We start from the raw sequence: 17701 nt of genomic DNA, 5'->3' as shown, positions 1-17701 counted from the left end.
CGTGCGTCACCACGGATTTTACACGTTACTCCTCGCATGCCTGAGGTAAACAGAGAGACTTTCAGTCAGTGTCTGTGATACATACCGTCCTCGTGAGTTCTGACCGAGATAGGATAACTCGGGGGCCCGTCACCTACTCTGGTCCCGGCCAATACCCAGATTCGATACTCGGTCCACTTTTTCAGCTCGTCCAACACGAAACGTGTGTCATTCAGTTTGATATTCCTCGCCTCGGAATCAGAGCGACCGCTCTCGACGACTTGCAGTCTGTAGTAGGCGATCCTCCCGTTGGAACGTTCAGCGACCGGTGGTTCCCACGTTACCAATATAGAGGTTGGGCTGATCGCTTTGCCGGTTACATTGCGAGGCGGAGCCCCGGGGACTGTATAACACTCAGTTATAGGAAGGAAAGAAACAAAATCGAGGTCGGGGGGAGGGCATAATCGGCAGTTACCAGTCGATCGTACCAGATTCTGGCTTGAGGCTCGAAGAATACGAGAATACAAAAAGCATCCTCGTTGGAATTATCGTGTATTTTGATTACTTGTTTCGTCGTTGGATAATTATCAATTGATAAAAAATAACATTAATTTTACACTTCTGACGATCTCTGTTCGGATCTCATCGATTTTTTAGATACATTTGTTATTTTAAAATAAATACAAATATGACAATTGTGACATTCTTATATGAGGCGAATGATAGATGATCGATCAGCACGCAATGTGGCGAAGAAACGAGTTCTCGTATTCTCCGATTTGACAGCCTCAACGCTGAGAATGCACAATCGACGGTGACTGTCGAGGGATATTAACAAAACGGTTCGTGACGATTGGTCAAGGTTCAAAATGGTGTAAAATATTCAAGGTTAAAAAGTCAATCGATCCTTGAACAGTCGAAAAAAGATGTGATTAGAGACAGTTCTCCCGGAGCGGCTCGGTGTTAACTCGGGCACAAAAATATGCAGAGTTAACGAATTATAACGTTAATATAATAATTGTAAGGGAACGAGACAACAAAAAACTGAAGAACGGACGATAAATTAATATATTATCGAGAATGAAAAGAGGTGCCCAAAATGCACACATATATCAATGCAGTGCTTAGTGCAATTTATATGTATGATATGTACGTATATATATATAGATATATATATAAAGTGGCATCCAAAAACGGCTTTCTTATTTGCAACGCATGCAGTCATTCTCACTCTCCCACACTTCATTTGTTTCGATGTTACTCTCTATGTATATATTCTTTTCTTCTTACGATCTCTTTTTTTCTTTATCTATTAAACGCGTCTTCGAAGATAAGAGATTTTTACTTTTTTTTTTTTTTTTCTTTAAAAAAGGCTTTTTCCAAGGTGTTGTGCGTCCAATAGCTTACGCTACTTGCAGGAGCGTCTAGCGCTACAGCACCTCCTACCTGCTGTGCCATCGCGATACGTGATTGCCCGAGGAGTCCGGAGGACTCAGATACGTCCTATCCGATCTGATCATTATGATTTGAGATTCGAGTAGTCGATTATCTCGCGGCAATCCCGTATCGACATGCATCTGGCACTCCTCGCTGCATGAACTCTCGCTCGATTTCATTTACGTTCGTGCGCGTTCTGCTTACCGTACTGTTTTGTGCGAACCGGATACGGTATCGTCGTGGCACCTTCCCCCCTTTGACTCCTCGCGGCCAGCCATACGTAGTACAGAGTATTCGGATACAGTCCGGTCAGTGTATAGTTCTCGGTAACCGGTATTCTGCGATGATGCTTCTCCTAATCCGATTAGAAATGCTAGATGTATTAACGCGACATATAATATCGCGCGCGTAAATTAATCGTCTCTTTAAAAAAATCGCTCGTGACGAATTTTAAAATATTTTTATTTATCGAGTTTTCTCTTAATTACCAAATGATTAGAACTAAATTATTATCCTTAATTTCATTACCAACTTTAAAATGTGTGGCACATAAACACGAGATGAAATTAACTATCATTCGAAAAAGGGGGAAAGTTTTTCATTACATTATTGTTACAGAAATTTATTGCCTTGCTTACCTTCGCGTAAGTATCATTCCAGTATAGCTCATAGCTGAGAATATTCTCAGCGCTATGAGCGGGCTTGCTCCATTGGAGCGTTACTTTGGTCTCCCCGATCTCGACCGCCGTTAGCATTTCGGGTTGACTCGGTACCCCTTGTTGTGTTTTGATTTGCACTGGTAGACTGAGAGGTCCAGGACCGACGCTCGTGAGTGCCTGGACTCTTATGGTATAGATAGTATGCGGCGTCAGCTCCGAAATCGTTGTCAGCTGGCTGTTATCCACCATTTGGTATTGCCATGACGCCATCGGTTGATTCGAATCCGTTGTGTAGTACACTTTGTATCCCTATAAAGATGCACCGTGTGTTCGTTAGCGAATTTGTTGCGATTCGGAAGAAAAATAATTTCGAAGAAAAAGACACCGACCGTCACTTGACCGTTCGGAGTTTCCGGCTCGTCCCACTGTATGACCATTGTGCTGGAGCTCAACGGTCGAACTTGAACCTTTCGCGGCGCTGTACCGGGTTCTAGAAAGAAGAATGATCGGTTTTTAGCGTTATTAGAAAGATCACAAAGTACAAAATACACACGAAAACAGTGGAACGGTGATGTATACACCACAGTTAGTTGCGCGATAAGATAAGAAGCTTTCCAAAAAAAGCAGCTCCGAAAAGAAACCCTTCAAAAAAATTGTAACACTAACAAGAGCTAGTGCGATGTAAAAATAGAGAAGAAATAGAGAAGAAATAGAGAACGAAATAAAATTCCATTTTGTTGTGTACCATAATACTACTTATCGATACATTTTCAAAAAATCACACCGCAATTAACTACAAAGATACTCATATGAACGTGTACGTATCGATATGTGTGCATTTTAAAAACAGTAAAAATATGTGTACGTGTGACAGCAAAAATAATAATTATCTGCGTGAAAAATAACGAAATTGAAATGAAGAATTAAACAGGAACACGAGCAGGCAAAGAAATCGGTATGGGTGTATTACTACGGCACTCTTAATACATGTTTTAACTTACTGGCACCTCCATTCGTCGATTCCGCTATTCGAAAAAAAATGTCAAACGATTATTGTACATTCTCGGTACATAAATAAATAATAAATTCGGAGTGAAAATATGAATTACGAGAACAGTCTATGTTTCCTTCATATTTTCACGGAATAAGAAGTGTGCTACTATTTTGTAGGAAAGGTGCAATTTCGCGTGCTGTCTCTCTCGCGTTTCTCGCTTCCTCTTTCGTAAAAAAAAAAAGGAGACGAAGAGACGTATTCGAGACGGAGAAAGATATAGATAGAGAGAGAGAGAGAGAGAGAGAGAGAAAGCGAGAGAAAGTAAAAGAGGCAGTTGAGGCTGGGGATGTAGAGGTGAAAAAATACACAATGACACGAGATGTCGAAGCGCGACGAAATGCTGTAGAACGGCCCGCAAAAAACACTAACATATTTGGTGCAACAAAGAGCAGAGGGGGTTGTTTGGTGATAGGTGAAAAAAATTGTCTTGTCACTTACATGGATCAAATCGTGCGTCCACGACGGACAGCATGGAAAAAAAGTACAGAATTTCCCTCAAAAAAATGTGCGTAAAAATTCGCTCCTTTTTCGATAATGTACAAAAATTCTATCTATGTGCAAAAAATTCACGCTTACAGTGCCGCGTTCCTCCACTTACATTATCGTTCTCGCGAATGTGAATACGCGGAGAAAAAAAAAACTGTTAGGTCCGAAATGGATTCGCGTTTTAAACCGACGAATAAACTCACCGCACGTATGTTCGTTAAGAGGCGCAGAAATGAAACATACATTGATTCATGAGTGGGTTTACTTTGTTGTGTTGGATATAGATACGATTTTCATGTATGTAAAAATATCGTAAAGAAAGATTGATTTGACAAACATCATCGTTTCATACGTTAAGTTTATATTCATACGATAAATTTGAGATGAATGCCGATAAAATGAAAGATATTTCTATAGAAACGATTTTTTCCATTGTTTTTTATTTTGGTGTAAAAGCGACAGTGAATTTTAATTAATGGAAAATCCGTTATAATAAAATTATAATACAATATATACGTAAATATTAGTATACTGCAACATCGAATAAAAGGCTTTGTCTTATAAATTATTGAATTTTTTGATTTAACATATGCTATGATATTTAAATAACAATCTATGAATCTTGATGAGAGGAAAATAATCGTTTCTAGCCACGATAGAAATGTAAAAATTGTTAGATTAATGATTACTGTATGAAAGTAAATACTATAGTACTGACTTGTTTCACCAGTGGTGACTATCACCGGGGCACTTGGGGGACCACGCCCGATGCTGTTCACGGCTATCACGTAGAGCTCATACTCCGTATATGGACTGAGACTCCTAACGTGATAATACATCGTCGTGATACCGGATATCTCGGCAAATGCCTGGTTCACATGCTTCGGTTTATGCTGAATTACGTAGTACTGCAGATCATCCGGTCTTTTGTAGGACCAGCTCAACTTCACTGACGTTGCAGTGATATCCGATGCTTGAACATTCTCCGGCGGGCCGGGAAGAGCTGTGGGGATATTATTACGGTTTTACCTCTGCGACCAAAGCATTGAATATCGATGAAATATTGATGAAAATCTGAATAATAATGATCGCGAATAATAATGCTTTTTATAAATATCGTATCTAATCTCTCGCGCGCGCGCGAAACGCTAAATTATTTATTCGAATGTCCGAAAGACACAATAAATAATTTTGTGAAATTGTCGCGATATTTAATAATAGCTTTCCGAAAAAAATATTACAGATGATAAATTTTTGCAGTGATTACTGTTATCGTAATGTTAGGTTTAACAAGAAGCGGATCGTTTAATTATCCGATGAAAGGACAATAGTGCGAAATATAATGCGCGATTGATCGGCTTGTAATGCATAATCCTCTATAACGTAATGTGTTGGAGAAAATGATTTAGGAAAGACTTGAACCATATCTATAATTAAAGACATATATCTAAGATATGTATAATTAAAGTGAGATACTAAATCTCACAATCAGAACTCGATACGAACATTGAACCTTCACCATCGTTGTCGAGTCAATTATGCCAAGATCACTGGCAGCTGTGCACGTGTAATTGGCGGACTCCTTGATGTCGGTCAGTTTTAAGACATTTTTGCCGACAGGCAGATTGTCTTCCGGGGTCAAATCGGTCGCAGGGTCCTTTCTCCATTTCACGTAAGGCATCGGTGCGCCCACCGCGACGCAAGTGATATTTAGTGATCCGCCCAACATCACCTCGATCAACGCCGGAGGAGGAATCGAAAAGCTCGGTGAAACGCGACGTACTGAGAGAAAAATGCATTTGACGGAATAAATATTCTTTCTTTTTGGCGATAATTCGATTCAATTTTTTTAACATTATTCAATTTTATGTTTTTCTTTTTTAACTTTCAATTAATTTTTAACATTTGACTCGATATTAGAATTACACTAAAATAATGTGAATTTAAGATTAAATATATACATGATATGCAGAACTAGAAAGAAGATTTTATTATCTATCTCTTTCCAAAATTTAATTCGTAAAAACTTTCCTAAATCCTTAATCGTTTATAATTCAAAATTTACCGATATTTTTACTCGTCTTTGTTAAATAAATCAATTTTAAATTGAACAAGATACTTTTACATATAAAATATACGAGAGAGAAATTTTTCTCTGTATATAATGTATCATGTGTGCGTGTGTGTTTATATAATATATTATATACATAATTTTTTACAATGACTTACGTCACGTTATGATTAAACTGAACGTGCGATGTGTTTGTTTACGAGTGACATTAAATCGAAATGTAAACGCATATAATGGTGTATCTAATTAGAGAATAATTACGAACGCGCGATTTTACGATAGAAAATTAACTGTGATCGGCAAAAACCCGCGAAGCGTAGCAAAATCCTAAACGATTATTTGGAAACCGTCACGCAGATTTTACAAGTCGCAGCTACGGTGATTAAACCGAAATGTTGAGATTCGAGATCGCGGCGAAAACGCAAAGAAATGCGAAGTCTCGGCGCATAACACGCGCCACGTGAATCTCGTGAGCCCTTTGTGCTGTCCGTTTAGTTTAATTACATCCTAATTACGTTACATTAATTTTAATTACGAAGAGGAAAACGTCTACGTTTATGACATTGGCAACGAGCTTGCACTGTGTTCGTCATTTGGTCGACGAAAACATTTTGTTATTTTCGCGGTCTCGAATTCTTTTCTGGCTTTCATTAGAATATTCCGCTTTTTTTCGTATATTATAAAAACCGCTTTTAACAATCTATAATTTCCGACAAAATTTGCAAGACAGAATCCTATTTCTCAATTGCATATGTCGTGTATAATATAGAAAATACTTGATGAAGTATAAAATCTACACATAAATAGATACACACATACATTAGAATATATTTGGCCTATAAAATTTATTTATTTTTAATAGAATTCTCTCTAGAATTATGTCATAAATCGTAGATCATCTAAAGAGCGTGTTTATAGAGACTTTGCAACGTACAATCTCTTATAAAAATACAATGAAAGCATTATACAATATTATTAAATTAGAAAATATATATACGCTTTGTAATTAACTAATCTATTATATTTGCGTGTGTATATTTTTAAATGACATACCTTTAACGTACAACGTGGTCGATTTGGAGTATTCTGTACCTACGGAATTATTAGCGACACATTCATATTTGCCCTGATCGGCTACATCGGACTCGGTAATCTGTAAAGCACCTGAAACATAAAAGTAGAAAATATTCTATCGGATACTCTCTCATTCAATACTATCAATTATAGTGTAGCAGCTCTACGCAATCAATATATATATAGTATAAATCCTGCATATAATTTTCCTTGCTATATCTGGATATTTTACTCATTGCCAGATATTAAGCTTTATTATGTCATAACTATCATTATCTTCGAAACTATCGTATTATTATTAATATAGTACGGTCAGATTTAATTCGACAGGGCAGGTTTATTATTAAATCATTAGAAACAATGTAAGAGAATGGTGAGACGTGTAAATGGGACGTTTTTTAACGAACTGCGTTCTGAGCAATCTTCATTTTCTGCAATTATTCAAGGCGAAGTATGGAAATACAATACATATGCGGTGAGCTCGACGGAGTCGCGTTTGAGTGGATGTCTGTATTCTCTGCGGCTCGTCGCGCCTTTTACTTCATTTTTCCACCGCTAATAGAGTTCCTACTGTGTTCTGCAGAGACGTTGGGCCCGGGCAGGAAAGAACGGCCGCCTCGTGTCACCCTCTCTTGCTTTTTCCACCCTCACTCGTACATTTCGTTTTCCGGCTCCGGGGTTCGTGCGGGGCTTTCTACGATGCATCATCAACTCCCTTAGAGCGTGATATCGCGATGATGAACTGGCCGTTGCGAGGCGTGTGATTATCTTCGCCGACACTACCGGTTCGGTATAATTCAAGCCTCCCTTTCCCTCCACCACAGGATCTCCATCCACGCCCTACCTATTCGTAAAGTAAACACTAGCGAACACTAGTGGAATCGAGAATAGAAGGGGTTGTTAGCGTAAGACGAGGGATTGCTGTGTTAGGATCGATCATTTGTTTTTCAACCTTTCTGACGTTTCATCGACGATTATAATTAGGGGATGATTGTGAGCGAGATAAGGGGCGCCGAATGCAAATAACGCGGAAGAAATAACGTCGCGATGCAGCGTTTTTACGATAAGGTGTCTATGAAAAGAAATTACAGAGTATATTATGTCTTCGACAGGTAGATCGTGTGCATCGTGGTGTGCAGGACGCATCCATACGAAAACGCGACAACACGAATGAGAGGATTTGGTTTCTCTCGAAACTCGAAATGTATCCGAATATTTTTTCCCCGCTAGACAAATACCGTACGCAAATCGACGTATTGTTTCCCTCGCGAGCGAGCCAGCGAAACACGCGCGCGCGCGGTCGCTGATAAAGGGTTTCTCCGTTTGGATATTATGGTCTGGGGTAAAACGCAGCTCACAATTATGGGCGTGACCTGGCACGGCTGTTAATTTCGCGGACCGATGAATTTTCGCCGGCTCCCGATTTCAGAATTCGTTATCTGCTCGAACGTGCCATACGTGGCGGGTTTCAGTAGCCGCATTGCAATCGTGACTCCGATCCGATGGAGGAAAAATACGATGAAGTGGCGATAATTGGAATTTTTGGAATCTCGCTCTTATTATAGAGAATTTGATTCAATGACTTAATTAATATACAACTATTTTTTCAACGACTGACCTCACCTCCCTCGTTGATTGATTTTGACAATTTTCTCTCTTTCTTTTTTTATTTAATTTTTGATTTTTTAAATTTATATCAAATATTGTATTTAATAAAATTTAAAGAATGGCCTCTAAAATTGTGTGTTGCACGAGATTAGATTTCAATCTTGCAACATAAAACTAAATGTATAAATGTAATAAGAAAAGATTGGGCGTCAGACTTTAAAATTTTTCGAGCTAGTCCTGGAGAGAAAAGGAACTCGCCTAGGGTAGAGTTCGGTAAGATAGACGGAAAAGAAGCAGGAGAGAGAGTAAGGGTCGAGGGAACACACTCCATCACGAGTGAGAAGCGAAGCGAACTGATATCGCGTACGATCGGAATACGTAATCGTGCCTCATCTACAATTTTCCGTAAGTCTACCAGGAAAGAACACAGGCCTGATCGTATTATTATCCCGATAGAGTCACGTGCGCATTGTTAGCATATCACTGCGAAAATATTATGGCTGGTGAAAAATATGATCATAATATACTCGTTAAACGCTCGTTCATCCGTCACATTATTAAATAATAAGTAAAAATGTACTAAGGTTTTCGAGATGTAGAGTTGTCGTTTTGATTAGCTGTCACTTAGATTAAAAAAAAAAAAAAAAAAAATAATAAAAATACATATAATCAAAATTTAAAAAATTATATAATTAAAATTTACGATCAATTGCGATATTAATTGATACAGATATTTTTTTCCATTAATTTTCACCTTAACCTGTTAGCATTAAATATTCGACGAAAACAAAGGTGTTCTAAATATTCTGAATTTTGCCCCTTGAAATTTACTTTTTAACTCGTCTTCTACCCAAAATAATTTCATTCTGTTAATATCTGATTAGACTTCGATATTTACATTTCGTGGTTTCAAATTGAAGCTTATTAAGGAGTTACCTTAAGAAATGAAATCTTTGTTCTTTTAAAAAATTTAATAGGGCATTAACAGTTTCATTTTTGTTCATATTTCGGCTATTATTACTGATAATTCATGGCACTGGAATGAATTATAATAGAAATTCTTCCGATAGTGTACCATTATTAAAATTAATATCATTTTCTTTCTCTCTTATAGGTTTTATCTCTAGGATCATTTTGATATCCCATAGTCGGAGTCGTAACTTTCCGCTTTATCGCGTACACGATGCAAGGTAAAGAATGATACAGAATTTAAGAGGAGAATGCGCAAATTACCATTGGTTTAACGATAACATTTCTACGTAATAATCGCTTAAAATATTCACAAGGGCTGCAAAAAGGGAAGGGTTGCGACGAACAATCTTGATCTTGAACGCGTCAAACACGATGCAAGACGACGATAATCGCGTGGACAGTTTATAAATTTTAAATAATCGACGCACGCACGTGCCACTATAAGCACAGTTGGCACACATAATGCAACAGAGCCCCAAGAGACACAATATTTAAGAATCGCTGACATAATATCCTGTATTCGACTCTTTTTATAATTCCAGTTTACCGTATCGATCGAAAAATCGAAATCAGGAATATTTTCAGGAGTAAAAAATATATTATAGATAGTGCGATATCTCTTTACCTCTCTCTCTTCGCTATAAAATTTTTACGTGAAAAATGATTACTCTCCGGAACTATATATTTCGGTACATATTAGACTTTTTCTTGCGCTTTTGAAAGTGGGATAATTTAACACTTAAAACCATGGTAAATATATCGCTTCAATTTGCAATCATGTCTTATCCAAATACGTTTTCTTTTTTCAAATTTGCCTTGTATCGCGTTTTTAAAAATAACAGCTCATATATCTCGTTATAAAGTAGAAATATCGTATATTTGCAGAAATTTCTCGCGCTGTTCTTTTATTTTAAAGATCGATACAGTATACATGCGTAAATATATAAAGTTGGCCCTTTTGCTTTATGATTTACAAGGGACAAAAGGGACGACATTTCCATCGGTTCGAGTGCTATTTTTAATATCGTACATTCCATATAAAATTACGAAAACTGCTTCTATTTCCATGTTTTATTTGGACGTCCAGTATAATGTCTTGTTTTTGTTAAATAGTTGTTGCTCGTACATTTTGTTTTTATTTCGACGAGGATACGCAACGCGAGATACGTTGAATAAAAATAATAGGTGGATACCACGGGGTTCTCTCGCGCCGGGTCGATCAATATTACCAGTACATGACAATTAACGACGTTTACGAACTTTGTACTACGTAACAACGAATTTTTGCCCAGGAAAAATGGGCTACAAATTCATCGAGGGGATATGGCATTAATGATTAAAAGGTTAAGATATAAACAAGTGAGCATACAGCATTAAATCGTTTAACAAAACAGCGCATTTATAACTTTCAGCTTTTTAATTAAAATCAGACACGCTATATATAAAGTTTGCGTGTGTATCTCAAATCATTTAAGAGAGAGATTTTTAATTTGCGATGTATTACATACACATACATTTTATATTTAATTCGTTTTTAAATAATACAATATTATGTTTCAAGAAAAAAATTATGCGATATTACAAGAAACTGAAATTGTTTTGATATCTATGCAGAAACATATTGTATATATGTATATAGAAGCACTATGTACATATACATATTGCAGTTAAATTGCAAAGACAAATAGAATACAATGTAGATATTTTTAAGTTGTTTTCTAGCCGACTGATTCAATCCAGATGAAACTTCGCGGTTGACAGATGCACCGATCGAGTGAATGAGAAGCATTGAATTTTCCCTTACGGTTTGGAAAATTGTGTTTGTGTTCCTTTTGTTAGTAGGCGCAGCGGCAGCATTTTTCTCGGGCCTTTCCGTAAGATCCGGGACATTGCATACATATGTAGATGCACGATAGCACGCGAGTGTACTCGCAAACGGGAGAACATGCACGGCCGTGCTCTGTTATTTGTATGTGTTTGTCGACCAATATTGAAATATTTTCCTTTATATTTAATATTACGGGGGAGCAAACGCAACACGCACGGATACAAATACGCGAGGTGCGTCATTTCACTCTCGCCGCTTCGGCCTCATCCTTCCGGTGGGATAGCGTGCGTCGCGCGGGATGGAATCGAAGGCTGAAGCGCGAGATGAATTCGCCTCGCACGGCTCGGCGAATACAGGATTCCATCAGGATAGAATACAAATAGGAAATATGTTTACACTGAAAGCATTCCCAAGTGTGCGCGCTGTATATACCCTCGATGCGTTCATCGCGCGCATTGGCGTTGGCGCGACAAACATTGTCGCGACACTTTTTAATTCCGACGTGTGATATCGAGCGTGAAGTTTCGCTTCAATTACGCTGCAGTTGGATATTCGCGTTACTGCGACTTGTAGTTCTCGATCATTAGAGATAATTCAGAAACTTATCGCAAGTATTTTTTGCGATTTTTCTTTTCGCTCGAGTTCCATTGAAAACTCGTCATAAAATCACTGCAAGCTACATTTTAAAAAACTTACTCTTTATTAAAAGGAATCGTAATTGTGTTAATTACGAGGATAGAAAATAGAATTGTCATTATAAAATGAAATTATAGAATTATTACGAAAATAAAAAAAAAATAAACAATTTAAAAATGAAAAAAAGAAATTAAAGAATATCTTTTCGTTCTTTTCCTAAATAAGATGGAATTGGAAAAATCGAGAAAAAAAAATCTTTTATTCACTCGGGCCCCTATATGCTCGGTTTAATAAATCTCATTAAATGGTAACTATGTCATCGTACGACATTGATGCTAGTTCGCTGAGACCTCGTTTGCATCAAGAGACAGTTTCCTCCAGCGACACAGTTAGATTGTAAACGCGGCCTGTATTCGATCCTATATCAAAGGTACAGATGGGAAATTAGCGTTGAAAGCGACGCGTTGTGCTAATATAAGGACAATCGATGGCATTATGCGGGCACGAGTAGATCGCAGCGAGAATCGCTTTGGACGATTGTCAAGAGAGGTGGAGACGATATACATATACATACATCGGAGGCCTTGCGCAATAACAGCGACGAAATGAGTTTGCGCCAGTTATTTAGGGGTTCGCGCCGAGTTCTGCCTATTCGGATTAATTAAAGTGGAAAGGCGGCGGTGCTCGCTCGCGCGAGCTTCCTATCGCATGCAATTGCGATTTCTTGGCGCCGTGCCAAGTTTGTTCGAATGTTATTATTGCCGCGATCAGAACCCCGTCGAATATGGTCGTCGCTGCACGACGAGAAATTCGTACCCGGTCTTTTGACAAAGTATCGTTTAAAATAACGAACTCTCTTTCTTTCCCTTCCTCTCTCTCTCTCTCTCTCTCTTCTTCTTTGTCTCCGCGTCCCGCGCGTCTTTCGAAACAAAAAACAGCGAGGAGGAAGAAGAGGATCCGATTCTCCCTATATTGGATAACACGCTGCTCTTTCCCCTCCATCCTTCGTTTTCGCCCACCTCTGGTCCACCTCAACCATCGCATTCTTCCCACCACGAGAGAAGAGTAACTCACTCAAGCTTCCTCCGCGTAGCGGGCGTCATAAGTCAACCCCCTGGGTAAAGGGTGGTCTAATGGCCCCGGAGGAGCTTTCCCGGGAGCCACGACGGCGGTGGAAAAGATGCCGTCGGTGGAAAAGGGGGAAGAGGAGACGCGCCCGTCTCGCTATGGGCGAACACGAAGGAGAAGAGGGATGAATGGCGGGGTTAAAAGACCGGGCCGAGGAGAGGAGCGTGCGTCGGAAATTTCAGCAGTGTTGAGCCGAGTTGTTCGTTCCATCCCGGAGCTTGTTTCGAGCTTGCGAGTACCTCGCAACTGCGTAAAATCTTGCGAACGTCGACACGAGATATGTCCCGCGTATTTCTGCGAGAATCACGTCGAGCCATTTGCTATACGAATCTCGATGACGAGTCGCGCGAGGAAAACCCGGTTCAACGACATGCTCATCATTGGCGCAACACGTCGAACTGCGTTATAAACAGTATTGCGATATTAAAGGTAATGAACTGTAACAAGGAGAGAAGTTTGCAAGCGATTGTAGTACGAGACGAGCGTCACACTCGCAATGATCCGAGCTCGTAATTGCTACACACGTTATGAGGAGACAGGGGGTTAATATCGTTAATTCTCGCAAACACGGATAGAAATAGCGAATTCTTGTTCGTAAATATCGACATTGTGAAAAAAGATAGTAACGACACAGAAACAGTTATCATACAAGCAAAGGGAGAGGCAACGAATAAGAGAGCAGAGAAATAAAGTGCACGATAAGAATATCGCGCTCACGCTCCTTGTATCGTTTGTGTCCAACTTGGTTTCTTTTCGTTATTAACTCATTCAAACCAAGTAGGTTAGAGAGAATTTTGTCGTGAAAATCATCGTGGCTTTCACACTAAAAGTATTTCTCTCGTGTTTTCTCCTTGAATTGCGAGATTCGTGCTAATTCACGGCTGATATTACTTCCGACACGGTGATTAATATCGATGTAGTTTATAAAATGAAAAAGCTGCATGTTATACTTAGGCCTGGAAAACATTGCGCGGAGGATTAAGAATGAAACGTCCGTAATAAGAATATTTCGGCCAAGCGGATTTTATTATAATATCGATCATGGTGTAATCATGGGTTTTTTTTTTTGGAGGACTATCTACAGAGAAACTCGAAAGATCTTTTATCTCGTAGTTATAATTAGGTAATTAAAAAAAATTACTTTCTGAATTTATTTATTTATTTATTTATTTATTTTTTACAAGATAATTCTTATTTCTTCCTTTTTCCTTTTCTTACATCTCTATACAAAAAGAAACATGTAATTTACATTATAATCCATATACCTATATTTCTCGCATATTTATTCTCGTCTTGTCATCGTGATTTTAAACATTATCGTAAGTGAATTCAAACCTGAGAAAACAAAAGAATTCAAAAAATTGATTAAAATTTAATCTTCTTTCTTTTTAATATTTTTTACTTTTTTTTTTCGAAGACGATCCAGCAGACCATACTCATCACGACGCGGTGTCTTTAATTAGAACATACTAAAATCACACTATTGTATTACGCCGTGCAGCGTTCGGCTCAGAAAGCTTTAAACGGGGGGAATTTTACGAGCGTTGACGAAGCGCTAAGAGACGTCTCCGCTTTTACCTCGTCCGCGTCGCGCATCTACTGCCTTGCTCGCGGTTTTACGAGCGAAGGATTGCAAAATATAATTTAACGATTCGCCGTATTAAGTTTTGCTCGCGTCGTTGCGCTCCTGCGACGCGATGTTGCGCGAAAGACCGGAGAGAAAGAGAGATTTCTTCGAAGCCAAGCCACCGAAATGCCGCCACTGTGTGAGGGTTAAATGAAACGTTATAAACTACTTTAACTTATATGCGCGCGTGTCTAATTAAATTTGCTCATACGCAATCGCGAGTTCTTCGAGAGAATGAGCGCGGCTTATCGGCATGAGACGCTCGCGCTTAGCGTGTGTGCTTGGCTCGATATTATCTCCAATAGAAATCTCCTATTTATTTGGAAGATTTTTGATTTCTCATCAAGACCGGTAACAGATTGACAATGATTTTTTTTTAACAACGTTTACATTTTTTAATATAAAATTAAAGTTTGAACGAAATGTATGTAAAATTTATTTGACAATTGAAAAGTTGGCAACCATAATTTTTATGGCTTCTTATAAGGGCAAAATTTAATATAATCGGGATTTATTATTCAAAAAAAAGGGAGATTAATTTTTACTGTTACGTATAATTTATCATTGCACTCTGGGGTTGCATTCTCATATGGTTTCATCTATTAATGGTAGAGGTGTTAACACGCGAAGTGCGAACATCTCGTGGAATTTAATCGTGCGCGGTGAAAATGCGAGAGAATAGTTTCGTAGTCTCAAGCGCTATTCTATAACAAGCAAGGACGCTTTGATATCGTTAATGTACATCGCGGATGTAGCTATTCCCGTAAATTAACGCAAACAATGGTATACGCCGGCGAGTATCTGGAGCGTGCGCGCGCGTACAGCAAGCCCCAACCAGAGCGCGCGAGTGAGTTAAAATTTTAACACTGGCTTAATTCTCGCCGACGACGCGGGGCGAAACGCCTGGCAAATTTAATCTGCGAGATTTGAATAATACGTATGCACGCGCGCAATTTTCGTATAATTCTATATTTAATTGTTGCGAGAAAACGGATGAACCTAGCGAGAAAAACGCTTATCGTCACCCATTCCTTTCCGTTGTCTCTATAAAATGCTTGCCATCATCTATAATTCTTTCTTGGTGAACATATATGTCTTTCTTCTAACGAACATTCGTTTCATTCGCGCAAATTCCTCAAAATTAATAAATATGTCGAGCATGAAAAAGAATTCTGACACCCAATTCGCTATATGTATATATAAAATTATGCAAACCTATTATTGATACTATCGATTTATTTCATTGTTTATACTTGGATGTAAATTTTTAATAGTAGTTATATAAGTAGATATATAAGAGTGACAGGTATTACGGCCGAAGAACAAAATAAATATCTGAATATAATATAAAATTTTAGATTTTTTTCTTCTAAAATAATATAAAAAGGTATTGCAATAGAGAACGTTAAATTTTCGACGATCCGGAAATAAAAATAATTAGATTAAATTTAATTAAATTTTTTAATAAAAATATTCTCTTATACGTATTACACGTTTTATAAATGTTCAGGTGTACAAAATATTCAATGTGTGAAACGTAATCTTTTGTAATATTTTTTTTTAATAATAAAATTTTGAAAATGGATTGCGGGTATATCGAGAAGTTTGCATTTTATTTCGGAAAAACATGATGTATCGGGTGCGTAGATGGATAGCGTGTGTTATTTTTAGCGTCATCCCGTATTATTTGGTGACGTTCACTTCTTGTTTCCATATAAAACATCGCAGAACGATGAAAAACGCTGTCAAGAATGCATCAGTCCCCTTCCTACCCCTCTCCCCCGCCCCCCGCCACCCCGAAAATATACAGGCAGTCTATCGCACGGCGTCCCGCAATGCGTTAACGGTATCGGAGCGATAGATACGACGGACGCGCGTACGCGCGTGATCTTCGAGCGAGCTTTCTCGCTTAACGAGCTCGAAGACAGGTAAGATTTACGAGAAAGATGCTTGTCAGCGCGGGATGGAATTTATGAAAACTCTCGTTTTTCGCTTCAGTCGGGTTCGGTCGGTCCCCTTCGCGCCGAGTCGACTCTCGCCACGTCTTTTCTTTCCGGCATGCTGCTTCCTCCTTATTTCTCGTCCATCCATTTTCCTCGCGCGAAACTTGGCGCGCCGCTGTATGCAGAAAGTACATCGGACTCGTGATGTACTTTTTGCGATACATTAAGCCGTATATTTTATGGGACGTGCGTATAACGGTAGTGGCGGGTAACATGCTTTACGAGTACGCGCTATCGACTGAGGGAGGGGACGAGGGAGAACGAGCGTGGGGTACGAAGGGGCGTTGCGAAGACACGCGAATAACGTTCGGGGCGCGAGCGAGTGACTGATGTGACTTCGGGGGTTAACCCCCCTCACGCAGCCTGAGGTTATCAACCCCTTTCCGTTAAATTACGCTTAATACGATCTTATGGTCGACAATGGCACCGTTATTTCCACTCGATGAAAAGATACAGGATGACAAATAGCGCAGCTCCGCATTGACAAATTTAATTTACGGATGCTGTTGGGGGGATCGCTGTTGGAAACTAACATACGAGGACAAAATTCGTATTATTATAGTAATCTTTTTAAATAATTTGTTTGTTATTTACACTGTATGCTAAAATGAGTCAATTGATATGCAAGATATATTTAATCGAATTAAAAATTTTATATATTATTTCTTTCTTTTTTTTTTCAATTTTTGAATTTTCTCTATCTTCTCCCTTTAAACATTCTTAGTGATTTTTTTCGAATATAACTAGCACAGATAATAATTGGAAATAAATATCGAAAACTGGGACGGTACATAAATTTACTGTCACTACAGTGTTACTATTATTACGAAAGGTAGATGTGTTCGGATAGTAACTGCGATAATAGGCAAATCTTCGAGAGGAGGGAGAAGAGGAGGGGTAGCAAAAACACTAAGAGTACACGTCATTATTCCTCCCATCTAATTACAATAATAATAGCCGCGTAACGGCCCGCCCCTCTCGTTGCTGAACGAATTTACATAAACGCTCGATATATTTCATTATCGCGGCTATCGATCGTTGAAAACGACCGGGTTGGTCGGAGTCGGACGGACTCATTCGAGGGGGACGACTCTCATTCTCGATCAACCTGATTATCCGCTTTTCAAATCGACGAATTT

The 17701-nt window shown here is 38.7% G+C and overlaps 1 protein-coding gene across 6 annotated transcripts in view; it reads right to left on the bottom strand.

Annotated features, from left to right (window-relative positions):
• Lar (tyrosine-protein phosphatase Lar) overlaps positions 1-17701 on the bottom strand; it is a 374983-nt gene that overhangs the window by 18382 nt on the left and 338900 nt on the right. For 2 of the 6 annotated variants that reach the window (XM_070304372.1, XM_070304374.1), the window contains 8 exons: positions 6740-6850; positions 5122-5397; positions 4334-4618; positions 3077-3100; positions 2465-2565; positions 2055-2384; positions 1621-1771; positions 86-382 (listed from right to left, as the gene is read on the bottom strand). In XM_070304372.1, the coding sequence (XP_070160473.1) occupies positions 86-382; positions 1621-1771; positions 2055-2384; positions 2465-2565; positions 3077-3100; positions 4334-4618; positions 5122-5397; positions 6740-6850 (1575 nt within the window). Of the gene's footprint in view, positions 1-85; positions 383-1620; positions 1772-2054; positions 2385-2464; positions 2566-3076; positions 3101-3567; positions 3937-4333; positions 4619-5121; positions 5398-6739; positions 6851-17701 lie in introns of those variants that run through there. The other 4 variants (XM_070304376.1, XM_070304373.1, XM_070304377.1 and 1 more) reach the window with 4 other exon arrangements.

Source organism: Polyergus mexicanus, unplaced genomic scaffold, assembly GCF_030449975.1.
Source record: "Polyergus mexicanus isolate NDT 795.1 unplaced genomic scaffold, iyPolMexi1.0 SCAF_11, whole genome shotgun sequence".
NCBI classification, from domain to species: domain Eukaryota; kingdom Metazoa; phylum Arthropoda; class Insecta; order Hymenoptera; family Formicidae; genus Polyergus; species Polyergus mexicanus.
Note: the sequence above shows the minus strand (reverse complement) of the source record. Positions and strands in the feature narration are given on the sequence as shown.